Here is a 27,608-nt window from a genome sequence, read left to right on the forward strand (position 1 = left end):
TTTACAATTAGGAAATAATTACTACAAAATAGAAAAATCTGCCATTTTATAGATTAGCGAAAGGTATACGTTTCTGGGGAGTATTTTTGCTCTGCTCAAATTTAAGTCAAATGTTCAGCAACTCCATCAGATTACACATGGTAAAATAAACGAAAAAAGGTTTCAGAAAGAGTAAACACATACATTTTAAAGTACGTACATTACTGGAATGTTAATTAAACACAAAATGATCACATCCACCCCAACTAAATAATTTCTATAGAAAATAAAATTACTTAAAGGTTCAATATCAAATCCAAACCCATCATTCCTTCTATTATAGCCCACATTCATGTACTGAAGCACAAGTTGTTATGGATGCAGCAACACACGATGCTACATTAGACAGTAAAGCAGTGGCTACATGTAAAACAAGCCATTGAGCGATGGCAGGCACAATCTAAAAATCAGGACATTAACTCAAGCCCAGAATATGGAGGACATTTTCTCAAAACAGGGTTGTAACGGATTTATCAGTTGTGCTTCGCTTATGAAATACATGAGCTAGGAACAGTACTATTGGACATAACAGAATATAAAATAAACATTCTATAAAGGGAGTGTTTTCTAAATACAAATGTATGCAATTGATTAACATTATTACAAAATGTTCTACGAAGTACCCATATCGTATACATCTTAAAACAATGTGCTTGAAGGAATTAAACTTGTGTATTGATTTTGGCAAGTCAAGTTAAAATGCATTGTTAACAGAAGAACGTTAGATATATTTGATCAAGGCAGTTTCATAGCTACAGTTCATTACAAATAGGACCGGAGAAGATGGGATGGCATTTCAGCGACCAAACAGACAGCGTAATACATTTGCTAATTATATTAAGAAAAGTTATTTTTTTTGCCTGTACTGCTTAACTGCCCTCATAGTTCATGTGGTCTCCATGCTGGTCAAGCAGCTGGAACGAGTTATCACCGTCCACTGCTGTATCCTGGGAAGAACTGGTTGAGAATGGCTTGGAGGGGTTTGTTGACACTCATTGGGTTGTTTTTGCCCAGATCGTGCCTGCATGCTGGGCAAGAGTACACCTCTGCCTTGAAAGACCGCTGAAGGCATTCCTAAAATAAATAAAACAATGCACCTTTCAATACCTCTTACTAAATATGTATTGCTCTTAATGGATGGAAAGGAAAAATCTCAGTGCAAGGCTAGCAAAGATCAACTTACCCTGCAGACATTGTGTTGGCACTCAGTGGTGATAGGTTGAAATACCACTTCTTGGCAGCATATACACAAGAAAACCTCCTCAACTTTGTTCAGGAATTTCTGGAAATGCAAAAATAACTGTTAAGTACCTAGTACCCAAACCATAGTAAGTGAGGAGATTGAGACATTCAGAAGCTGAAAAACAAAAAAGTATTTTAATGCATGCCATTTCCTCCTGGTTGCTAAAATTCTAAGTTAGCCTAATTTCAGTTTGTAACAAAACAAGCAAGTATAATGTAGAGAGCAGGGGTCTCCAACAGGTAGATCCACCTTTGACTACCTCACCAAGCATTTCTGAAAGTACATGAATTTTTCTCCCCCATTTTGTTCCATCTAACTGTCATATACACAAAGATTTTAGATTAGATTTAGATTTTAGTCATTTAGCAGACACTCTTATCCAGAGCAACTTACAGTAGTGAATGCATATATTTCATACATTTTTTCTCCGTACTGGTCCCCCGTGGAAATCGAACCCACAACCCTGGCATTGCAAACACCATGCTCTACCAACTGAGCCACACGGCTACTTTCCAAACATATCCACATTGACATTATCCCACCCCTGGTTAGCCATTATTTGCTTAAAAAAGCTAAACGCAACAGTATCTGCATGTCTGTTTGGTGCGCGCGTTTGTTTACCACTCCTTATGTAGCCAGTTAGCAATGCTAATGATAACAGTCTTGTGGGCAGACAAACTTTCCCAAAACTTTTATATTTTACCTTTATTTAAATATGGCAAGTCAGTTAAGAACAAATTTATTTACAATGATGGCCTACTCCAGCTAAACCCGGACGACGCTGGGCCAATTGTGCGCCGATCTATGGGACTCCCAATCACGGCCGGTTGTGATACAGCCTGGATTCGAACCAAGGTGTCTGTAGTGACGCCTCTAGCACTGAGATGCAGTATCTTAGACCTCTGCGCCACTTGAGAGCCCCAATTAAATTTTAACTGCAGAGTAGGCTTACCTGAGAACTATATTATGATTATTTGTATCAACTGGGCGGCCATTGTTTTACAAACTCTGCCATGACGCGATGCAGCAGTAGGCCCAACAGAAACATCACAAAACCGACACATTCCTCTCTTTCTAGATTCGCACTTAAAGGGGAATTACGCAAAGCCAAATTTATTTGTTTTTACAGACCTCAAATTGTCATTTGATGTGATTTAAGCATTTGACATGGACTCAAAACATCCATTTGTTGTTCCTCTATGAATAACTGAGTAAAATGTTTATCCCAAACCACAAAATATAAAAACAAGAAAATTATGGGGCCTGTCAGGCCAAATATTGATAATTAACCATTATAAAAAAATTAAAAAAACAAGGTTGGACACCCCTGGTGTAGAGAATCATTGTACACCATATCTAAACTGCTGTGAAATATATTTTCCATAACCAAAGTTATTGTATTTCAGCTTGTGTACAAAACAGAAAGACAAATGTAACTTAATGGTAAGCATAGAAAATTTACAGGATGATCCATGTCGCTTTACCTGCATGATTTAATACACCACCTAAGCTTATATTGGTGTAGTGGTGAAGATAATCAAAAGAACCAGCATTACAACACCAATGCTGGCTGCATTCTAAGGTTCAGATTAGGGTTCTACGGATATCAGTATCGCAATACTAGGAAGAAAAGGAAATAAAGCAGACTTAATTACTTGAGGAACAGTCCTAACGATGGAAAAAAACTGCCTTGTTATCACCCAGTCACGTGTTTATTTCGCAAGCTAGAGCACACAATATTTTACATAAAATGTATTTTTTTTATAAAAAGGAACATAAGAGCTTAGATTGCTTTGTTAAGGAAAATCAGGTCTAGTAGTATTGTGGTACAGGTATCGTGATAACCCTAGTTCAGATGGTCACAACAAAGACCAATTGGCTTTGCATTGGCATAAATTCCAATAATGTGAAATCTGGAACGGCTTTTCTTACCGGGCCAAGGGCCAGAGACTCCATGGCTTCGTCCCACACCTTCCTGTTGTGCTCATCGTCCTTGATCCAGGCCTTCTGTTCTTTGGTCAGTTTGTAAGCCTCCAACTTCATCTTCTTGGGAGTGCCCTTGGCTGGCGATGACTTCTCTTCAGCTTCTGCAACAAAAAGACCACTGCAGTGTGTCAGCAGACAATTGAAGTCCGATTGAGGAGTGGAAAAAAGTTGCCTGGAACATGACCACGAGTTCAGTTTACTTAAGTGGCCTGTGCAGTCCCCAGACCTCCAACCCAATAGAGTATCTTTGAGATGAGATGTTCACAGCGTGCCTGTACCGCCGTAAGCTTGCTGTTTTTTTTAAACTTATAATTTATTATTTATTTATTGATAATAGTTCGCATTGACTCAAACGCATAGGATTCCCCATTTCTTACCCTACTAGCTACTCTTATTCTCTACCTATCGATTCCCACGGGGGACCAGTACGGAGAAAGAAAAAAAAGTATTAAATATATGCATTCACTACTGTAAGTCGCTCTGGATAAGAGCGTCTGCTAAATGACTAAAATGTAAATGTATTAACACAGGATAGCCTGTTAAATTATCTTAAAACATTTGCAGCTGTATTCTGAGTTGGAAATCTGAAATCTACCAGTGTCTTGTGTGGTTAAAGATAATTCTAGATCTACTTTGAAGAAGTCACTCACCATTAGACTGAGACTTTCTTTTCCGCTTCCCTTTGGTGGGTGTTTCAGTTACCTCCTCGTTCTCCTTCTCCTTGTTCTCCTTCTCCTTCTCCTTGGCAGCCTGCGCTTCCAGATAGCCTTCTGGATACTGAAACCAAACATATTCCTCAAAACAAGAGCTTAAACTGCATAATCACCTGAGCTACAGTTAATACCTGGTTGCAAAAAAACTCATGTTCACCTAATTTCAGTTAGTCACATAACAAGAAATGTATGTGAATCATGGTACAATCTAAACCGTTGTGTAGTTGGGATAAACAACATTATTATAACAAATATTTAAATTCTATGAAATTATAGTTATGACGATATTGATATTTGACTTCAAGTACCAATTCGTAAAAAATAAATAGCCAACTAGCGCTAGCTAACGCTACCTTGCTATCTCTGCATCAAAATTCTCTCATCCTGTAGCTTGTTCGCCATCTTTTTAAATAGTTAGCTAACACGTTCAGTACTTTTATTACCATGACTGGTCAAAAGTAATTCTCTGCAGCAGACATACACCACCCCGTTCAATTGAGCACTCCTACAGACAGTCGCGTGACCACCATGTCTTGCTACAAAGCATGCAGAGGCATTCAGTTACTGTTCGATTAAAACGCAAGAGTGGACAAAACGAGTGACCTAAGAGACTGAGCGTGATATGATCATTGTGCCAGGTGCACCAGATCCAGCATCTCAGAAATGGCCACCCTCCTGGGCTTTTCACGCACGACAGTAGCTAAGGTTTACCGATGAATGGTGCGATGAAAAAAAAAAAAAAAAAACGCCAGTCAGCAGTAGTCCTGTGAGCAAAAACAGATCGTTGATGAGCGCGGTCGAAGGAGAATTGCAAAAGTGGTGCAAGTTAACAGGCGGGCCACAAGCCAACAAATAACGGCCCAGTACAACAGTGCTGTGCAAAAGAGCATCTTGGAACACGCAACCTGATCCTTGTCACGGATGGGCTATTGCAGCAGAAGACCACAACGGGTTCTACTCCTATTAGATAAAAACTAAAAACGGCTCCAGTGGGCACACAATCACCAACACTGGACAATTGAGGAGCTGGAACATGACCGCGAGTTCAGTTTACTTAAGTGGCCTGTGCAGTCCCCAGACCTCCAACCCAATAGAGTATCTTTGAGATGAGATGTTCACAGCATGCCTGTACCGCCGTTCAATTTGCAGCAACTGTGCGATGCCATAGCATCAGCATGGACCAATATCCCTGTGGAACATTCCCAACACCTTCCGAAATGCCCTGAAGAATTCAGGCTGGAGGCAAGGGGGGGGTTCCGACCTGGTACTAAGAGGTGCATACCTAATAAATGTTTTGAACACCAAATCACATCAGCACCTAAGTATTGTGATGTCTCTTCAAAAAAGCCAAATATCATATTTTTCAGCAGGTGTACAAAACCGAAAGACATGCTTTAAATATTTTTATTAAGACTTGCTGTCAATGAGATCTATAACTCACATTTCTATGTAAATTGTGTCAGGTCGCCAAAAAGCTTCATAATGGACATTTTAATGGATGATCCATGTCGCTTTACCTGCATGGTGAGTCCCAGTTTCTTGATGCGTTCCTTGCCGTCCCGGGTCCATGGCGCTGGCTCGTCGTCATTTCGTTTAAGCAGATACCTCCAGACGAGGAAGCCAGACTTGCCCTTCTCTGGCCAGTATTTCACCACCTGGAAAAGAGACAGGCATTTTGTTTAGTCAGCATGGAACGGAGATTCCATTTACACTTGGTATTAATATGTGACTAATAGAGACAAGACATAATGGAAATAGGCTTGTAAATTGCTAATATGGTTACATTACAGAGGATCATATGGAACCTAGGCTTGGACGGTATCCCATGGCGCCGGAGGGCATGGCTGCCAATTTATGGGCCCTTAACCAACCGTGCTATTTTGTACATAAGGTTGCTGCTACCGTCTCTTATGACCGAAAAGAGCTTCTGGACATCTGAACAGCGATTACTAAAGAGGACGAACATGAATAACATACAGCTGGCGGATTATACACTATTGTGCTCCTGAGTGGCGCTGTGGTCTAAGGCACTGCATCTCAGTGCTAGAGGCGTCATTACAGACACCTTGGTTCGAATCCAGGCTGTATCACACCCGGCAGTGATTGGGAGTCCCATAGATCAGCGCACAATTGGCCCAGCGTTGTCCGGGTTTAGCCGGTGTAGGCTGTCAATTGAAAATCAGACTTTGTTCTTAACTGACTTGCCTAGTTAAATAAAGGCTCATTTTATTAATATTTTTTTTAAATAAAAAAATTAAAATCGTCAGGATAGAACAGCAGCTTCTGGTAAGACAAAGGGTGGCGGTTAATGTATATTTGTAAACAAAAGCTGGCGCACGATATCTAAGGAAGTCTCAAGGTTTTGCTCGCCTGAGGTAGAGTATCTCGTGATAAGCTGTAAACCACACTATTTACCAAGATAGTTTATCTATAATTCTCATAGCTGTTATTTACCACCACAAACCGATGCTGGAACTAAGACTGCACTCAATGAGCTGTATACGGACATAATCAAACAGTAAAACGCTCATCCAGGTGGCGCTCCTAGTGGCCGTGGACTTTAATACAAGGAAACTTAAATACGTTTTACCTCATTTCTACTAGCATGAGGGGGAAAAGAGAAGAGAAAAAAAAGAAAACTCTAGACCACCTTTACTCCACACACATACATGTACAAAGCTCTCCCTCCATTTGGCAAATCTGACCATAATTCTATCCTCCTGATTCCTGCTTACAAGCAAAAATTAAAGCAGGAAGCACCAGTGACTGTCAATACAAAAAAAGTGGTCAGATGAAGCAGATGGTAAGCTACAGGACTGCTTTGCTAGCGCAGACTGGAATATGTTCTGGGATTCGTCCAATGGCATTGAGGAGTAAACCACAGTCATTGGCTTCATCAATAAGTGCATCGATGACGTCATCCACAGTGACTGTACGTACATACACCAACCAGAAGCCATGGATTACAGGCAACATCCGCACTGAGCTAAAAGGGTAGAGTTGTCGCTAACCCGGACTCTGAAAAAAATCCCGCTATGCCCTCCGACTAACCATCAAACAGGCAATGCATCAATACAGGACTAAGATTCTATCATACTTCACTTGCTCCGATGCTCATCGGATGTGGCAGGGCTTGCAAACTATTACAGACTACAAAGGGAAGCACAGCCGAGAGCTTCCCAGTGACACGAGCCTACCAGACGAGCTAAATTACTTCTATGCTCGTGTTGAGGCAAGTAACACTGAAACATGCATGAGAGCAACAGCTGTTCCGGACGACTGTGTGATCACGCTGCCCGCAGCCGTGGTGAGTAACACCTTTAAACAGGTCAACTGATTACCAGGACATGTACTCCGAGCATCCGTTGACAACCTGGCAAGTGTCTTCACTGATAATTTCAACCTCTCCCCGTCTTGAGTCTGTAATACCAACATGTTTCCAGCAGACCAACAGTCCCTGTGCTGAAAAATACTAAAGGTAACCCGTCAAAATGACTACCAACCAGCAGCACTCACGTCTGTAGCAATGACGTGCTTTGAAAGGCTGGTCATGGCTCACATCAACACCATTACCCCAGAAACCCTAGACCCACTCCAATTTGCATACCACCCCAACAGATCCACAGATGATGCAATCTCTATTGCACTCCACACTGCCCTTTCCCACCTGGACAAAAACAAACACCTATGTGAGAATGCTATTCATTGACTACAGCTCAGCATTCAACATCATAGTGCCCTCAAAGCTCATCAATAAGTTAAGGACGCAGGGACTAAACACCTCCCTCTGCAACTGGATCCTGGACTTCCTGACGGGCCGCCCCCCAGGTGGTAAGAGTAGGTTGTACATCCGCCACGCTGATCCTCAACACACAGGCCCCTCGGGGGTGCATGCTCAGTCCCCTCCTGTACTCCCCGTTCACTCATGACTGCACGGCCAGGCATGACTCCAACACCATCGTTAAGTTTGCCGATGACACAACAGCGGTAGGCCTGATCACTGACGAGACAGTCTATAGGGAGGTCAGAGACCTGACCGTGTGGTGCAAGGACAACAACCTCTCCAACGTGATCAAGACAGAGGAGATGATTGTGGACTACAGGAAAAGGAGGACCAAGCATGCCCTCATTCACATCAACAGGGCTGTAGTGGAGCAGGTTGAGAGATTCAAGTTCCTTGGTGTCGACATCACCAACAAACTAACATGGTCCAAGCACACCAAGACAGTCGTGAAGAGGGCACGACAAAGCCTATTCCCCCTCAGGAGACTGAAAAGATTTGGCATGGGTCCTCAGATTCTCACAAGGTTCTACAGCTGCACCATCGAGAGCATCCTGACGGGTTGCATCACTGCCTGGTATGGCAACTGCTCTGCCTCTGACCACAAAGCACTACAGAGGGGTGTGTACTGCCCAGTACAGTACTGGGGCCAAGCTTCCTGCCATACACGACCTCTATACCAGGCGGTGTCAGAGTAAAGCCCTAAAAATTGTCAAAGACTCTAGATACCCTAGTTATAGACTGTTCTCTCTGCTATCGCATGGCAAGCGGTACCGGAGCACCAAGTCTAGGTTCAAGAGGCTTCTAAACAGCTTCTACCCCCAAGCCATAAGACTCCTGAACATCAAATGGCTACCCAGACTATTTGCATTGCCCCACCCCCTCTTTTACACTTGTTACTCTTATTATCTATGCAGTCACTTTAATAACTCTACCTACCTGTACATATTACATCAATTACCTCGACTAACCGGTGCCCCCGCACATTGACTCTGTACCGGAACCTCCTGTATATAACCTTACTATTGTTATTTTACCGCTGCTCTTGAATTATTTGTTACTTTTATTTCTTATTTTGGGGGGTATTTTTCTTAACTGCATTGTTGGTTAAGGGCTTGTAAGTAAGCGTTTCACTGTAAGGTCTACCTACACCTGTTGTATTCGGCGCATGTGACAACATTATTTGATTTTCATTTAGTACTTTTCTCATCCCAGGAATTCACGGTATTACCAGCATAGCACACAAGGGGGTGCTAAAAAAGACCATTGGGACTCTTACCTGAATGCTAACAAAATTACCAACAAATAGTGAAATCACAGCCGCCGTTAGTTTTTGCTTGTTAGCATTTAGCTAACAAATTAATTTCAAACCCAGCTCAGTTATAAAAGCAAAGCTAGTAGCTACCAAATGTAATTGTCGGTGAGTGTGGACATTTACAAGTGAAAGTGAATGAGAAATTGTGCAAATGAATAAAGTTGTGACGTATGCTGTTCTGAAGGGGGGGGGGGGGAACAGTAGCAGGAAGCACAGGGAAGAAATCCAGAGCTCTGACTTCAGGCAAAAAGTCATAAGACATCTGACGGCAAACATTTAGTAGTGAATTGAATTCAAGAAACTTCACCTCATGTAGCCGCACAACAGAGACTCGCCGATGGCTATAGAACGCTATGGACCAGCTCCCGCCGTGCTATTTACAAACATTTTACCGGCTAAACTGTTCTGGGGATCTACGGTAAGCTTCATATCGTAAAGTAATGTGACAGGTGAAATTAAGAACGAACCTACGTCATCTCTACGTATTGCACAAGGTATTAACATAAAGTAGCTACAAATATTAAAATGTATTAACTTCAAATAATTAGTTGACGGCCAAACCATCCTGTGGTTTTCTCCAAATACCCCGTTATACTGCCCAAGCCTAATGGATTTCACATGAAACATTTTTAAAAAACATGAATTCCCACCTTGTAGATTCCGTCGTATCTATTGCCATCTTCCGGGCTGAACTTGCTGTGTTTGCGGCCCTTGGAGCTGCGCACCACCCTGACTGGCTTGCCTGCCTTCCAGTCTTTTGCTGTGGCCCCATCCTTCTCGTTCAACGATGCGTTGCAGTTCAGAGCCAGAGCCCTGAGTCACAGGCAAATTAAGATTGAGTCTCATTTGAATGAACCAAATTGTGGACTGCAGTGAATCATCAAATAAAGACTCACAGTTTAAACATAAGACGTGTGCCATTTCAATCATTGCGTTCTAGCAAATCAATAAAAAAAGGTGAATTGTTAGAACAAGTAGTGATTGTTAAAAACAGTCACAAACCAGTGCGCAAAAGAGGCATAGACATGCAAAGCCAATAAGCCCAGCCATCTGCATATCACCAATTTCCCCCTCATACAAAACTACTACATCACCCATACACAAAGTTAGTGGCTTGGGAAAGAGTTGTGCTGGTCTGCTGAATACATGTAGGAGAGAAGATAGCTCCCCCAATGCAGAGGTAACAGACCACACTTCACTGTAGCACAGCTATGGAGACCAGGGAGAGCTACACAAGCATCCGTGGGTGTTCTCTGTGCAAAGAGATCTGATTCGTTTCGCTCACTAACCTGTTCATATTGGTGAGCTTCTGATCACACGACTGTTCGGCTGTCCTCTTGTTGCCAGACAGATCTCGCCCTCCAGAGCCGGTGTAGGTGAACTCATTGCCGTCATCCTGGGACCAATTGAAAACCAGCATTAGCGCAGTGACCTTTCACGCTTACGGTGTTCCAACCCTGCAGCTACCATGTTGGGCGTGGAGGGGGGCTTGTAATAGATGTACATGTGCACCACAGGCGGCCGGTGGCACCTTAATTGGAGAAGCCGGGTTCATAGTAAAGGCTGGAACGGAATAAATTGAACGGTGTCTACCGAGCATGTTTCCATGTGTTTAATACCATTCACGCCATTATTATGAGCTGTCCTCTCCTCAGCAGCCTCCTGTGATGTGCAATACGGAAGATGGTCTACATACCTGGTCGTCTTCATAGCCCCCAGCCAGCACTAGGGAGTAAGCTCCATCGTTGCTCCTCCCGTGGATCCCAGCAACATGTGGCCTGTGGCAACCAGACTCACTCACCTGCCAAAACAAAAACAGAGGAGCGAAAATGTCAGCAGACAACCTACCACGACCTAGTCATTGAAAAATTATTTTGGTCAAATTATGTTCTCATTTTTGGGGGTACATTATCCCCCCCAAAAAACCTGCCGTTATCGCTTTCCTTTTCAGCCTACTGCAGAAAGGCGACAACTCACCTGGACCCTGAACTTCCAAATACTTCCGACGGGGACGCCAGGGACTGGGCCGTAGTGGTTGGAAGGGACAATGGTGCACTGCTTGCTGCGGCCAACACAAGCCATGCCCTGATAGGAGAAGAGGTAGTGTAAAAACACAAGAATGTACTCAACTAACAACAAATCTATGTCAAGTTTAGAAGTGTGACAGTGGCCATGTCTGAAATCTAGCTTGCCTACTTAAACTGTATACTCATTGTACAAAATTATTTAGAACACTGTTTAGTAAAAACAAATATCAGCATACTAAGCTCATCCTACTGAGAATGCATCATTAATGCTCAATTGCGTTGATTCCCGTAATTTGTCTAGTTGGGCACAGCGTGTCCCCTCACGTGTTGTCAGACACGTTGGTCTCAAATAAGGATACTCTTCCTCAAGAGAGTGCTACGAATTCAACTAGATGAACAGCCGGAATGTGTATGACCACCTGGCATTTAAAGCATACTACATTTTTGATAATTTCACATACTATAAAATTTTATTTTTTCCACATACTCCAAATGCCTACTATTTAGAAAGCAAGTACAGTTATTCAGACAATGTACTTTTCCACTAAGAGGTACGCACACAGCACCATTTCGAAATGCCCTTACCTTTCCCCAGTCCCTCTGGCTGGTTGAGCTGGCGGACGCCATCTTGGATTTCTTCTTGCTGTCCTTGAGTTTCTCTCCTGCTAGCACCACCTCACTAGCATCGTTGCGGCACTCGGGACAATACCTAGAGGTATTGAAATAAATACAGATCAGAACAAGTAGGCAACAGAACAGCCAAAACGTGTGATGCAGTACAAAACCACTGCATCACAAACGTGAAGAGTTAGTGGCATGGGAAAGAGTTGTGCTGGTTCGCTGAATACATGTAGGGGAGAAGATACCTCTGCATTGGGGGAGCTAACAGACCACACTTCCCTGTAGCACAGCTATGGAGACCAGGGAGAGCTACACAAGCATCCGTGGGTGTTCTGACAAAAAGTCATTTGGACAGTACACCAATGACTTGTGCTCACGATAGAAAGCTGATAACGCTCGACTCAAAATGGCCAAATCAAAGCAGCTTGAAGAAACCATCACTTTCTCACCTCAAACTCCAATTAGAAACAGTTGAAGTGCCATCTGACGCATTGGCATGACTATGACCATCATATAAGCAGCACTAAAAGCTGGCAATGGCCAGACGGACAGAATACCAGCCCAGACTGTACTGTAGTAGAGATCAATTTTTGTGTTTACAAACAGACGTCAAGAACGGTACCAAAAAGCTCTGTAGCAGGACCGCTTATGCTAAGGTTGGGAGCATGACAAACTTAAAGATTCCACTCAAACTCTTCAGCTTTTGGTTTCATTAGTCCACTGTTGATACGGCCCTAAAAATGTTTTGCACGTCAGCAATCAAGTTTAAGATACTGTGACAGGTATTATGAAAGTTCTGTATGATGCATTTTGAATGTTATATAGTTTTGTGATTCTCTCAGCAATGTTCTGTCGATTCCCAGGGTAATTTCATGTTTTCATTTGTATTTGAGCCATTGCCATTCAAGCAGGCAGAAATACAGCCGGTATGGGGAGTTTTGCATCATATGACGCAAAAGGCATCACGGTGGCTATGAGAATTAGCATTTTGAAAGTTCTACATCTTGACAACTTGATTTGCTGACAGGCAAACATTTTGGGACTGTATCAACAGTGGACGAATGAAACAAATACCAAAAGATTTGTTGAGTTGATTGTTCTTTTAACAGTGAGTGAGTGACGACCATGAAAACCCCCAAGACTGATGGCTATAGCTTTGTTCAACACATTTATTATTCTTCTGGCTTTATCTAGCTCCCTTTGTGATTTTTACCTTGCCGGCTCGCTAAATAAATCAAATTATCTGATGACATTGCGACGTAGACGATAACCATCTGATTACGTGTTAACTTGCACAAGCCGCTTTTGAAGTTGCATGTGATCGTATCCACTGCTTTTTCTGAAACCGGAACCTGCGCGCAACTTTAAGACGCGGCAGGGAAATGGGTCTATACTGACCAGTCGTCGTCATCGGGGAGGCTGGTCAGTCGGGGGTTGAGGCAGTAGATGTGGAATGCCATGTCACACTCGTCACACAGCAGCTGCTTGTCCGGGTCCTGCTTCACGCCACATACATGGCAGTTGCACCAGCGGCAGTTCTTCTTGGGGTCATCTTTGCAGTGTTTGCACTCGGGTCCGTTTGACCCTGGAGAGAGCAGGATCAAAGAGAACGTCAGCCTTTTTATTTAACGTTAAAACGGGTACTGTAACCCGTACTGTAAGAACTGCACCAGTGTACTAGATGTATCCAATTAAGCATACAAAATATGTTACGTACTTTGTAAACCACTAAGTCTAAGAGGTTAGGGTGCAGCCATGGCAACTAACATTCATCTTATGCATCATGAACCTAGTCTACATTAATCCCAGAGTTTCTATGGTAACAATAGCGTCTTGTCGTTTTCTAACATCTGACACCACTGTTAAACTATAGCCTACTTGCAGAGTCTTGGAAATGTTCACAATTTTCCAGGTGCTTTACATGCACTCTCATGCTTCATGAAAATCAGTCCAATAAATGCATTCACTGACTCTACACAAGTAACAGAGACTGGAGATGTGGGCTGTATGTGATGAAATTCAAACTATGGCGCATCATTGTCTGTACTGGTGTATTGGGCGCAAGTCAATTAATCACATACAATATTTGACACTAAAATGGTGAAATAGATCTAAGACAATAACTTTAGAGATTGCTAATATGCTGGGCTGATGAGCCTTATCCAATAACTAGCCTACTGTGTACGAGTTAATTTCCTGCAAAAAAAAAATGAAACGCAGTCAAACGACCAGGGCTCTAAACTGCAACCATTTTGGTAGCGTATGCGCTTAAATATTTTGCTGTGCGACCTGGAATTCAAATTTGGGAGCACCAGTCTAGTTAGAAAATATACAGATTAAGACAACGTTGTCACAAATCTGGGACCAGCGGCGTTGCTAACTACCCCATTGTTGCAAAGAGTTATGGGATATAAGAATTCTGTTTTCTTAACCTTTGTCTTCTTTAAACCTAAGCACCAGTGCGCCTAAGAAAAATACGCCCAGGCTTGTTTGAGTGCCCTAGAATAAAAAGTGAGTGCAGATTCGTGACTGTCTTGGTTCAAACCAAATTTTATTGGGTCACATACACGGTTAGCAGATGTTATTGCAGGTGTAGCGAAATGCTTGTGCTTCTAGTTCCGACAGTGCAGCAATATCTAACAAGTAATATCTAACAAATTACACAATATATACCCAACACACAAATCTAAGTAAAGGAATTAAGAATATTTAAATATATGGACGAGCAATGTCAGAGCGGCAAAGACTAACATAGTCGAATAGCCTGCGACTATGGAACCCTGACCTGTTCACCGGACGTGCTACCTGTCCCAGACCTGCTGTTTTCAACTCTAGAGACAGCAGGAGCGGTAGAGATACTCTCAAAGATCAGCTATGAAAAGCCAACTGACATTTACTCTTGAGGTGCTGACTTGTTGCACCCTCGACAACTACTGTGATTATTATTATTATTATTATTATTATTATTATTATTATTATTATTATTATTATTATTATTTGACCATGCTGGTCATTTATGAACATTTGAACATTTTGGCCATGTTCTGTTATAATCTCCACCCGGCACAGCCAGAAGAGGACTGGCCCACCCCTCATAGCCTTGTTCCTCTCTAGGTTTCTTCCTAGGTTTTGGCCTTTCTAGGAAGTTTTTCCTAGCCACCGTGCTTCTACACCTGCATTGCTTGCTGTTTGGGGTTTTAGGCTGGGTTTCTGTACAGCACTTTGAGATTTCAGCTGATCTAAGAAGGGCTATATAAATACATTTGATATATGCATATGAGACGAGTACCATTACTAGAGAGGAAACAGCTCATTTCTAGCCCAACCCGTTCAAAAGTTATACCCAGATTACCAGCGTTTCAAGACTATTCGCAGGCCATTAGCCATTTGTTTATACCAGTCATGTTACCTAATTTGCTAGCTAGCTTATAGCCAAACATTTGGGGGCACAGAAAGGTAATAAACATACTTATGTTGCACATTTAAATAATGAGCATGAAATTACAATTAACAGAATTATGTCGTTTTACAAGAGCCTCAGCAACAGTTAAAACATTACATTACAAATTTGTTTTGTGTGTCAAGCCTCGAAATCAGACAAACGCACGCATCATAATTAGGGCATGTCTCAATTATTCTGTATGAAATTGCGCAAACTCCAAAACATGTCGCAGTGCATGTTGGGATAGCACTTCGCTCTGGAGCCTGCAGCCTTGCTGGCATGGTCAAAGTGGCTATTGGAGAGTCTAATTAGCCCCTACACCCTCAGCTTTGGGACACTTGTGCATATGGCGGAGGTGCGATCGAACGCGCAAATGGAAGGCTGAGGGGAAAGGGAAAGGGGGTGATTTGGGATTCAGATATTGCTTCTTTTCAGGAGATTAACGATCATAGCAAGCTGACAGATCCCTTGCATGTCTTCACTCAAACTTGACATTTAGAGACCGTGAACAATTGAATGCATCTCAATAGGAAATACTGCTTTTTACACATTGTAGGAACCTAACATTCCACAAAGTACTTTGTTTATCTCAATGAAAGGTATTCGTAGCAACATTTTTGCATTATAATTCCTTTCTATGGCTTCAAAAGTAGCTTGAATTCATATAGGCCCAATACAGGCAGTATCTCAATCAATTCTTATTTTTAAATTGGTACTCCTAAATTGTTGTGCTCCTAACTTTAAATTGCTACCAATGACATTTTATTTAAAGCCCTGCAAACAGCTCCAACTTACTTTTCAATGGGCTATCAGATCCTGCTCCGGATCCATCCAAGGCTCCAGGCTCCTCGATTTTGTAGATCTCAGTCAAAAACATGATGCGACAGTCGTTCAGGGAGTCACCGGCAACCCTGAAATAAACATGAACTCTAGGTATACCCTTCCTGGTCCTAATATGCAAAACAGTTATACAAATGGCAAAACTATGACATTAACATAATACTAAAGTACAAACCATACTGTGTAGATGTATCAATACTGTATAACAAGTAATCAATGAATTTCAACAAATCATTAGAACACATCATTCAATCAGATGAGTCACTGAACTCCTTTAATGCCATTACCATCTTGGTATGACCCTTTAAGGGGGGGGGGGGTTTACAGCAGAGACTAACAGGACCAATTATATTACCCAAGCAGTATTTTGGCGTAGATCTCGTGCACAGTGCGTGTCTCCCTCTTCTTCTGGATCTGGGCGTCATACCAGTAGCCGCGCTCTTTGGGTTCGTCTGGGTTGAAGTTTACCATGACCACCATGCCCGCCTCCAGCTGGTGCCACTGGTAGACTGTGCGGGCGCGTGGGCGTACATCCTTGGACTGCAGAGGCACCACTCCGTTCTCTGGGTAGCTAGAGAGAGAGACCACACAGACATAGGCAGTGTCAGTATTCAGTTCAGACACACAGCAGGTGCTTCCTACATAATGGGGCTTTTGTAAGATGATTGACATATCGGGAGAGAAGAGAAGCGGGTCAAATAAGTGTTTGAATTCTGAGGGCCTTGACTGCTGGAAACAAGTAATACGAGTCATCGTTCATTTCAATGTTCCTCCGGTTCTTACACTTGCAAGCAAAACAATGTGGCAGCTCTGCCGCGGATACGGAAACCAAGTGGTACCCTGTGGTATTGACACCCTGGCGCCAAAAAGCAATGCCCCCATTGGTCCAGCTCATCCACAGACAGCAACACCTTCCACACGGACATATTAAATCGTTTTTCTATACATGTTCATTGAGGGTAAGTGTCAAATGTCACCAATAAGGCATAATGTCTCCAATCAGATCTTTAAAATATGGAATACATGAGGAAGTTCTCACTCTTCATATTTGACATGGTAGTGGATAACTTCCTCTTCGCCGAGTTTAGAGTCAGAGCCCTCTTCCTCTCCAGGTGTCTTTGTGGTCTTCGTAATGTTCACAATCTGGGCCTCAAACCAGGCGCCCATGTTCAAGTCTCTGGCGTCAACAAACTCGTTAATCTGGAGGGGGAAAAAAAGAATAGGTTGATATTGTAAAGTGAACCATGCAATGCTACTGTCCCGGATTTAAAATCTGTATTGCAATTTAAAATTAAAACTGAATACAATAGAAGCAACGCCAATTCAAGAAGGTTGCACAATATTGAAGCAGATTTACCATTTTACATTTATCCAGTTAAAGCATCCTTTCACTCCATCAAATGATACCAATACAGAAAATATTCATCCTTGTAGAGATGCTCCATGTTTACCTTGTAAAAGCCAAATCCCGGGTCGACCAGGTCTGGCGTGTCTGTTTGGGCAGAGGTGCCAGCTGCTTGCACCTCTGTCTCCGAGTGGGTCGAGCTCTTGTCCGACTCGCTCTGTGCCGAGCCACAGCCAGAGTCAGAGTCAGACAGCTCGGCTTCTTTGTCCTTGCTCTTGAGGACAGCAGCAGGGGGCATAGCCTGTCTAACAAGCAGCTGCACTATATCATTCAGCCCTACGTTGTAATCAAAGATGGTGTGGCTGTCCTCCATCTGGGATCAGAAACAGAACATATACATTCAGACATGATTAGTAAGGACCCCAGCAACACTGTTGTAACTGAATCGCAACAGAAAAGTAGCCATCTGCCACACCTGCTTGCCCCGGTAAAAAAGCCTCTGTCTTTCTGGCTCAACCTTGAAGAGCTCCGAGATCTTGAGGCGCAGCTCATCCACCTTGGTGAGCTTGGACAGTGAGTCAATCCGATGAGTCTCCTTGCCATCCATGGTGCGCACTTGAATCCACATTGCAGCTGCCCTGTGCAGAAGGAAGCCAAACTGTGGGTTAACAGCAGCATGGCATCTAATACACTCGAGTTGAAAAAGCAGTGTTGCTCAATGTTTCTCCACTTCTTTCCTTTGAGTACTGTATTACTGTGCCAGCTATTGATTAATACCATTGATCAAGTGGATTAATAATCAATGTCAGTAAAGAAAGACTTCCAAGTAACTTCAATTCCCAATGACAAGGCAAAACACAAACATGCCATGCTGATTTGAATACAGTGTTGGAAACTGGATTACTAAGCCACTCCTACCCCTTTTAAATGCAGCTATTGCAACCCCATCCTTGTATCCAACAGACAATGTGGCTTCACTTCCTGACAATGTTTTAAGCACACCGTTTCAACACATTTAACCGCCAATTTATGCTTGATCCAAAAATGGCTTCGTATGGAGGATGACACACAATTGTGGAGCCTCCGGAGGCATGCAGAGGCCAAATTGAGCTGCGTACCACATCTCTGTGCGCCACTCAGATTTCTTAATGCGGAGGGCTCCGTATAGCTCCGCATTGACATGTTTGGTTGACGATAGGTGGGGGCGGGAGGTCAGCATAAACACAAACTCACTTCCTTGACAACGGCGCTGCTGTGCAAAACGCAAGTCGTATGGATGCCCTGTCTTCTGCAGAGGCTGTATCACCATAAATTCTGCACGGCCAATGCATACGTCGGATTGACCATGCGGCGCACAAGTCGCCCAGCGTCGTCCGGGTTAGGGTTTGGCCGGGGGAGGCCGTCATTGCAAATAAGAATTTGTTCTTAACCGACTTGCTTAGTTAAGGTCAAAAAAATATGTACTGTATGTGTAGATAGTACATTTTATGTTTTCAATATATCAAACTTTCTACATATTGATTTGGACACGTTAAACTGTTTTGACATTGGGCTATTTGTCTAAATGTCTTGTCAATGGGAAGCAGCATCATTTAACTTAGGTTTTAGGAATATAAATTGAACATTAACATTTCCAAATGGTACTGTACTTAAATCTGGTAAAAACATTTTTTTTAAAAACTGCTGAAGGAATCTAAAAACATACTGTGACAGATTTTTATGATACCTGAAATCACCAAAACAGGCTTGCCCTGCCTAAACATGACTCAAAACTTCAACATAAGCTAAGTACGGCGTACACTACACAATTTCGGGCCCCGATTGAGCTTTCCAGGACAAGTTGAGATCGGAAACAAAATCCCCATGTCATTTCCTACTCGGGGCACAGCAATCATAGACACTGTTTAATGTTAATGGGTCAGAGACGCAATCTGAGGGTTACCGATCCAGTCTTTGAAAATATTGGGATGGCTCAAACGTTTGATTTTACCGGCACAAAATCTGCAACGCTCGTAGTGGGAGATGTGCAAAGACAAGTTTTGAGAATGGTGATCAGCAATTGCCAAGACCTCACCAGCTTGTAGTCCCAAAAAACAGAAATGCATTACCTCTGGTTCGTTCAGCCATTCCTATGGGGTAAATGAATGAGGAAATGGGGTTTTGGGATAAATGTTGAAAATAAGGTGCGAGGTTAACACATGCTTAGATCTTATAGGTTTTGTTCTATGAGATATTAGTCAGTTAACATGACCTTTATGAAGCCTTTGCGCTTGTTTTGATTACAAATGCTTCAAAATTCACAAGTGACACTAGCTGATGATCTCATAGTACAAAACTTAAGATCTAAGCCGGTGTTTACCGGAGACGTGATCAACAACAAAAACATTAATTCTCCCGGCGCCGCCCACCGACATCTTAAGGAAAACAAGAGCAAAGAATTTGGCAGACAGTGGGAGGGTAGTCAAACTAGGTTGTTTTTCAATGTTAGTTTGAGTTCTCAGTCAGAATATTTTCCATCACATAAAGTGCGTGCCCAAATTACCATTGTAACAGCCCATCCCTTAAAGCGACAGCTGAACATTTGGCTCACCTAATCATTGTGAAGGGATCACTCCAAAAAACGTATACATGAACTTTGTCATTTCTTATAATTTGAACACTGAAATACTTCAATTGTTCTCCTAGAATGATTTGTATGCTTCTACATTTCTACTTAGATGGACATCAGCGTAGAGCCCTGAACTATAAAAAGTAGTGATGCAGGATATATTGGAATCGGCAGATATTAGCTAAAAATGCCAACATCGGTATCGGCTGATGTCTAGCTTAACGGCGATGTGCAAAATCGATGTCAAAGCTGGCGTGCATACCTATACAATGTAGGTTCATGACAATGACGCCACGTAAAATGTTGCTCTATACGTGCAACACAGCATTCCTAAGCTAGCCCACAATGTCTGCTGTGTGGATCAAGCAGTCAACAAGTCAAGCAGTCATTTGAAAGAGTAACATAATTTCAGCGAGACAACTCAATGGCGAAATCCATTAAAGCTAAGATAATGGAATTCATTGCCCTTGACAATCAAACGTCGTGGGTGATGTTGGATTTCGCCGACTGGTCTAGCACCGGTTAACACTACCAAGTGCACTATTTTTCCGATGTTGCCCTACCGGAGTTACAGTCATAGAGTCACTGTTATTACCTTCACGACATACATACATACTATGGAATGCCGTTTGGGTCTTCGCATGTCAAAAAAGATAAAGTAGCACTGTCAAAGCTGTACAAAACAGTCTGCAAACAAGCAAACACTGGCCACAAACGATGTGTTCACAATAAAGCATAATTTGTTCGACCACAACTTCTGGGGTACCTAGCTAGCACCAATACAACCAGCCTGAAAACAATGACCAGTAGAAACTGCAGTCATTTTCATTATTCTTAGCAATGATTTAGGAATCATTGTGAGTAAGTATTAGCTAGGTTGCCAATTATTGTTCGCCTATTGAAATTGAACTTCAGCTCATGAAAATAAATAGCTAGCCAGCTACTTAACCCAGTTGCCCAAAGCTAACGTTATAAGCAGCCAGCTAGCTTCATCTGGCTAGTGAGGCTCGACCGAACCAGGTTATGTAGCCACAATAAGGATTAGGCGCAATAATGGAATTTGTGGTTTGCCTTCAAAAATAAAATTATGGCATAGTTCTACTATTTGTATTCATTTGAATCGCTGTAAATGACACTTATTTTGAAGGCAAACCACAAATCCGACCGCCATTAAATCCAATAAGAACTGTCTTATAAATTAGGGTTATTTTAGATGACACCTAGCTATATAGTTACCTAGCTATCAATTGTCGTTTTGTCGTTTTGCTATGTTTGGGGAAGAACATTGTTTGCATCCATAAGCTAGCTAGCTTTTTTCTTTATGACCAGCACTGTAGGTGCGCGAGACAACTTTACCAGCATCATAGCGTACGCATGATGAATCGTTGTGACATGAAATATGAGTGATTGATTACACTAATAACTACGGGAAAAAATTATGAACGCATTAAATTATTTCACACGTCAAACAGTGTTAAATAGTATATTTTTTGACACACAACGACCCAAACGGTGTTCCATAGAAATCCTGGTTGAGAATGAAATGAACAACGAAACAGCAAGTAAGTGAAAGAAATAGGTATTGATTATGTTTTACTGGTAATGGGGACATGCGTAAATGCCAACAAAATAATGTTTTGGTCAGTGTAGTGTAACCTTTAACTAGGCAAGCCGGTTAAGAACAAATTCTTATTGACAAAGACGGCCTACCCCAGACGACGCTGGTCCAATTGTGCGCCACCCTATGGGACTCCCAATTACGGCCAGATGTGACACAGCCTGGATTCGAACCAGGGACTGTAGTGACTCCTCTTGCAGTGCCTTAGACCGCTGCGTCCATGTCTGTGTGTTAACTGCATTGCAGCGCTTGAGACGTCACTAGAGCCCCGGGTTCGATCCCAGGCTGTGTCACAGCCTGCCGTGATTGGCCCAGCGCTGTTAGGGGAGGGTTTGGCCGACCGGGATTCCTTGTCCCATAGCACTCTAGCGACTCCTTGTGGCGGGACGGGCGCCTGCAAGCTGACCTCAGTCGATAGTTGGACGGTGTTTCCTCCTACACATTAGTGCGGCTGGCTCCGGATTAGGCGAGCAGTGCGTCAAGAAGCAGTGCGGATCGTGTTTGAGGACGCGTGGCTCTCAACCTTCGCTTCTCCCGAGTCCGTAGGGCAGTTGCAGCGATGGAACAAGACTAACTACCAATTGTATATCACAAAATTGGGGAGAAAAAAAATGGGTAACATAAAAACATTAAATACATTGATAAAACTTTACAGGCGCAGGTCACAATCATGAAATTAAGCTATACATCCCATTACTTCTTAATAGAAATACATTTCTTGTTTTACAAGCATTAGAAAGCAGGCTCATACGTTTAATTATGTCTGGTAAAAAAAATAAGAAATTGAGTGGCTGTTAAACCAAAAAGTAAATGTTCCACTCAGAATACACATTGTAGTGGCTGTACTTATGTTAGCAAGCTACTTAACCAGTTTACTTTGACTTGTTAGCTAGCTACCTACAAATTAATAATAAAACATTGGGGAAACAATTTCTAAGTAGCTAGCTATTTAAATATCTCAACCAGGGAATTTTATGTACGCTTCAAGAAAGCGTGCCATTTGCTTTCTCGGCTGGTTTGGGAAAGGGGATACAACAATAAACGTTCATTGAAAAAAAATAAAAAGTACGGATTTCAGCAAAGAAAGGCACTCAACTACAGAGGACAAACATGGGTTCAAGGTAAGCATTTCATAATTTAAATTTTGTTAAAGTATTGACCTTATGCAAATCGATGTAGTCGCAGCTGAATTTTCAAAGCCTGGTCCTTACTCCATTCTGTTGGTAGCCAATAAAACTCCCCAATTTTCAGTGCAGTTGAGCAGCAACTAGTGTGGGCAGACTTTTTTTTTAAGCGGTCCTTCAATCTTCTCGGTGCAACAGTTGGGATAACGGAACAATTCTGGGTGCAACGCATGTATTACCCCTGGATTGGGGTATGTTTTCCAAGCCAAGACATATCTTGCTGCTGGCGCCGTGGTGTCTTATCTACACAGGAAACCTGTCCGACCCTAGTACTGCTGTAAGCAAGCGGATCGGAACTGCTGGCTACCTCGGTGCCAAGCCGAACCATATACTGTACCTACAGGCTCTCTAAAAAGTTGCATAAAGATTTCTTTCCAGTTGATATTTGTCTCATTTCGAGCAGCTGAAGGAGAAACCGCACAGACAACCGGTAACGTTAGAGCGCCGTTTAAATAGATTTTATTTAAAATTCTGGCTTGTAGGGAACATTTACGTTATCAGGCAATAGTTTTAGTAGATTTAATCAGGCTGTTCTACACAATTGGTACTTACAGCCTGATTAAATCAGACTACTGGTGGATGTGGTAATCGACATTGACAGCACACCACGTTACATTAGCCTAGCTACAGTGGCTAGATAACGCTACAACATAACGAAGGTTAGTATCTAATAAATTGTGGAGTTGAAGTAGCTCGCTAGGTAACCAAATCAAATACTATTACATTGATCACACTGACACGTACCTAGTGAGTAATGTGAAGCATGTAACGTTAACGTTCATTTCCCTCTACAAAGTTTAACTAGAATATTTCGAATTCACCCTCCCAAATGTTAGCAAAGTTAACGTTAGCTAGCTTATTCACTGTGCCAAGTTTCAGCCAGTTAGCTAGCCAGCAACTTTCAAAATATCAAACTTGTCAAAGTAGAAACATTTATATTACCAGTTTTTTCTTCCAAATGCAGATAATTAAATGACGTTTAGTAAACCGTCAAACTTAATCCGTACACAACTCCTCTGTATAGACTGCTTTTAGGGGGACTGAATCAATAAGAATCTTCAACAGTGCGTTTCCCCGCCTGCCCAAAAAAATCTTAGTTTCACTATTGGCTATTACCACTTCTGAGTTGCTCTCTGAGGGGCTATAATGCCTGTCAATCAAAACTGTGACCGGAGTTTAGCCTCAGCGCGCGAAACTAGGGTCTCTTGTCTTCCGATAATTTGGCGCGAGATTATGTAAATTGGAGTACAATCAAAGACAGAAACGGGACTGTGTTTTACAAAGTTCTATCACCACATTATGCCTGAGAGAACACAGATCGGAGTTGGACACCAAACGATAGATAGCAGAAACCAAATAGCCGTTTGTCAGATCTAACAAAAAAAATGAATAGAAGCCTTTCTCATAGAAAGCTGCTTAGTTAGGGATTGCTACAGCCATGTGCTGCTGACGCGTGATGTTATGCGTCCAGTGTTCCTGTCTCGTTGTTCAGTTTGGCGGGAGAATATCATGCCAAGTGTGAACAAAGTAGTCAGTTGTTGTTCACACAGTTCACAAGACGTTATGAGATAAAAGCCTAATCAAATTGGACAGTTTACATATCCCATAATTTATTTTACCTACAATGTTTCTGAATGAGTGTTTGTAGACTAACATTTGATGTCGATTGGGATGAGTGTTTGTTATAGGCTACTACTAGGACAAATAATGTGGCAAGGAAGTACCACCAGGACAAAGTCTAAGATCTTTTTTCCCCCTTCTGTTTTATTCTTGATTTTTATGCCTCTAGCACCAAAACCATTCACCATGTTTTAAAAGGACAGCATCCTGCTCTACATTGTTCTAACTAACCACTGCATTACATAATTAGCTCTTTCTAACCACTTGTATCCTGTCTCCCAAGTCCTAACATGCTGACCAAACCACCAGCGTTGAATGCATGAGCGTGGCAAAATAAATGTACACAGTTCCTTCAGAAAGTATTCAAACCCCTTGAATAAAAATGTGGCACTGGCCTGCACACAATACCCCATAAAGTCAAAGTGGACTTATGTTTTTAGAAATAGTTTCAAATGAATAAAACATTTAAAGCTAAAATGTCCAAAGTATTTTCTTAAGTCACAAAATAAGTTGCATGGACTCACTGTGTGCAACAATAGTGTTTAACGTGATTGAGTGACTACCTCATCTCTGTACATACAGATAATTGTAAGGTCCCTCAGAAAAGCAGTGAATTTCAAAACAGATTGAACAAAGACGAGGGAGGTTTTCCAATGCCTCACAAAGAAGGGCTCATGTTGGTAGATGGGTAAAAAAAGCAGATAATGAATATCCGTTTGATATTCATTGTCTATTCCTAACTCAGTTGCCGGAAAGGAAGTAAACAGCTCAGGGATTTCACCATGGGGCCAAAGGTGACTGTTAAAACAGTTAAAGTTAAGTGGCTGTGAAAGGAGAACTGTAGTTACTCCACAATACTAACATAATTGACAAAGTCAAAATAAAGAAGCCTGTACAGAATACAAATGTTCCAAAACATGCATCCTGAAACAGTGTTATGTTTGGGGTAAATCTAATACAACACATTACTGAGTACCACTCTCCATATTTTCAAGCACAGTAATGGCTGCATTATGTAATGGGTATGCTTGTAATCATTAAGGACTGGGGAGCTTTTCAGAGGAATATCCCAAGTTTTTGAAAGGAATGGGAACCTCATTACTGTGATTGCACCTCTCTATCTGGAGGCCACAAATGAAAGCATATCATTCTCCAGAAAATGTAGTGACAAAGTGGTCTATCTTTTCACATTTGCGTGTGTAGAAGTGTGACCTCTGGTCACCTCAGCTGGGGAGAGCTGCTCTCCATCTCCTCCACTGTTTGTGTCCTCCCAGTCCCCTTTATGACCTGAGATTTTGTGTGTTTGTATGCGCACGCACGCACGTGTCCGTAATCTAATGAGTGCTCTCTGTAATGGAGGAACAGTGTCCAGATGGCAGTTCATCATGGTGACATTATTATTACTCATTCAGCAAGTCAGAGAAGGTCTATGAACAGAAGCGCTCTGCTTTATGAGTGTAGATGTATTCAGTGCTTCCCCTACAGTTATGTAGACTGACGCCTATTTACACTTCCCCTGTATTCACAAAATTAAAAACTGTGATTTTAGGTCTCCAATTGTGAAAGTTTATTATTTCTCCAATACATATTTTTCTAAATACACAGACATTGCCATAAACGTTACTTATTTTTTTTGTTGAATTTTGGGCTGGTGTTTCTATGTAATACTATTAGCCACCGAGCAATTTTATGAAGTTGGCTTTAGCTAGCCAAGATATGTCTCCGATCTCCCAACTAGCTACCAAGAAGCCATTGCAGGCTATCAATCAAGTTAGAGTAGCTAGCTTGTCTAATTATCTTAGCTGGCATGCCTACTGGTAAGGTTGGTAGACTTAAAAAAAAGCAAGCAATTATTTAATAAGACTCACATTCCTTTACATTTTTTGCAGCGATGCAGAGTAGCATGTTTAGTTTCTTTAACAAAATAACCACCAATCAGGAGGATACAGACAGCTCAAAAGGTACAGTTAGAAGTGCAGTTTTTTAATTTTTTTAACTGACTTAAGCATAATGATTAGGGCTCTAAATTCTCAGGAAAAAGCAGTTTCAGGTGTTTGAAAAATGCTAACTTCCTGACAGAGCCCCCTTCCAGACCACCCCCCAGGTATTCTCACGTATTTTGTGCCCGCTCAGGATTTTTACCATGTCTTAAATGGATGTTAAAGCACAAGAATGAAGCAGTGATTATCAGACCTTGGTCAAAATACGTCTCAAATATTTTCTAATACTTTGAGGGGCGATTGAAATGTGCAATTGGAGATTTGTTGTAACCATTCCAGTACTTTACAATTTACTGGACAAACTAAATGAAGTAGCACAAGTATTTGAAAAATCTATTTGACTCCTATATCTGAGGGTTAAAAGTGATTGTTGTAGCTGTGGTCCTCTTATTTTGATTTGATCAGTTTGGCTTATCCTCTATTGAGGACTTGCGGCTGCTTCTGCTCTGTTTGCTCCCAGATCAGCTTGATTGGGCTGTGGATCTTTGGTCCTGTTTTTGATTCCTTCATTCTGCTTATCTCCTGCTTCCTTGGCTTTCGTTGTAACGTATTTCGGTCCAGTCACAGGGAGTACTGCTCAACGAATCTCATCAGCAGTGTTTCTCCTTCCATGGTAGAGGCAGGGCGGGTTTCCCCCCTGCCTAAAAGAATTAGGCTTCTGTTAGTTTCAATTGAAAATGTTGGTGAAAGAGACCCTGGTTGTTGTTTTTTTTAGTAATGACTCCACAGAGATTGGGGAAGGATTTAGTCACCGGATCACATCTACTGGGCCTGCTCTGCCTGAATTATTGTTTCCATATGAAGGAGAGGAGGACAGAGTTGTTGAGTATGTGACACTTGTTTGTTTCCAACTACTAGCCTGCAGGTGTGGATAATAAATAATGGCCTAAAAGAAAAAAAGAGCATCATTGTCGATTATGTTATTGACCCATTTCATGATAATATGGATAAAGTCAATAAATTCTTTATCTTTTCCAGAGTTCCAATGGGCGTGAGACCCCACCAGAAGCAACAGAACCAGCAGCTACAGTCATCAGCTTCATGTCTACAGGTGGAATAGACAAAGACAAGACAGATTGAGAATGTAATATTCCATATGTTCAATATGAATAATAAAATAATGTTGAGACAGATCGAGTTGATGGTTGTTTATCTAAAAGCGTTGCATGGCTCACACACATGTTCAGTGGTTAACTGGCTTCCATAAACTGTAGTACTATGGATCC

General features: G+C 42.0%; 1 protein-coding gene, 1 long non-coding RNA gene and 1 other non-coding gene across 4 annotated transcripts; 1 reads left to right on the forward strand and 2 right to left on the reverse strand.

Moving 5' to 3' along the window:
* Nucleotides 1–31: 31 nt before the first annotated feature.
* LOC115157978 (E3 ubiquitin-protein ligase UHRF1) lies at nt 32–23,832 on the reverse strand. Of its 2 annotated transcripts, none has more exons than XM_029706389.1 (17): nt 23,705–23,832; nt 17,828–17,990; nt 17,459–17,725; nt 17,047–17,207; nt 16,363–16,578; nt 15,963–16,078; nt 13,124–13,310; nt 11,690–11,813; nt 11,055–11,162; nt 10,774–10,878; nt 10,367–10,473; nt 9,728–9,890; nt 5,499–5,636; nt 3,919–4,045; nt 3,215–3,369; nt 1,223–1,321; nt 32–1,113 (listed from the first exon to the last, which is right to left on the reverse strand). In XM_029706389.1, the coding sequence occupies exons 2-17, from the start codon at nt 17,978–17,980 to the stop codon at nt 967–969; spliced, it is 2,373 nt and encodes a 790-aa protein (XP_029562249.1). In that variant the 5' UTR covers nt 17,981–17,990; nt 23,705–23,832; the 3' UTR covers nt 32–966. The 2 variants fall into 2 exon arrangements, with proteins under 2 accessions (XP_029562249.1, XP_029562250.1); XM_029706390.1 differs by lacking the exon at nt 23,705–23,832 and adding an exon at nt 22,739–23,051.
* Nucleotides 10,201–10,338, reverse strand: LOC115159031 (small nucleolar RNA SNORA22). Its single transcript, XR_003868826.1, has one exon. It is a non-coding gene; the product is annotated as a small nucleolar RNA SNORA22 (small nucleolar RNA).
* On the forward strand, nt 23,040–27,515 carry LOC115157979 (uncharacterized). The gene is made up of 2 exons (XR_003868594.1): nt 23,040–23,192; nt 27,361–27,515. It is a non-coding gene; the product is annotated as an uncharacterized LOC115157979 (long non-coding RNA).
* The last annotated feature ends 93 nt before the right edge of the window (nt 27,516–27,608 follow it).

Source organism: Salmo trutta, chromosome 22 (genome assembly GCF_901001165.1).
Source record: "Salmo trutta chromosome 22, fSalTru1.1, whole genome shotgun sequence".
Lineage (NCBI taxonomy): Eukaryota > Metazoa > Chordata > Actinopteri > Salmoniformes > Salmonidae > Salmo > Salmo trutta.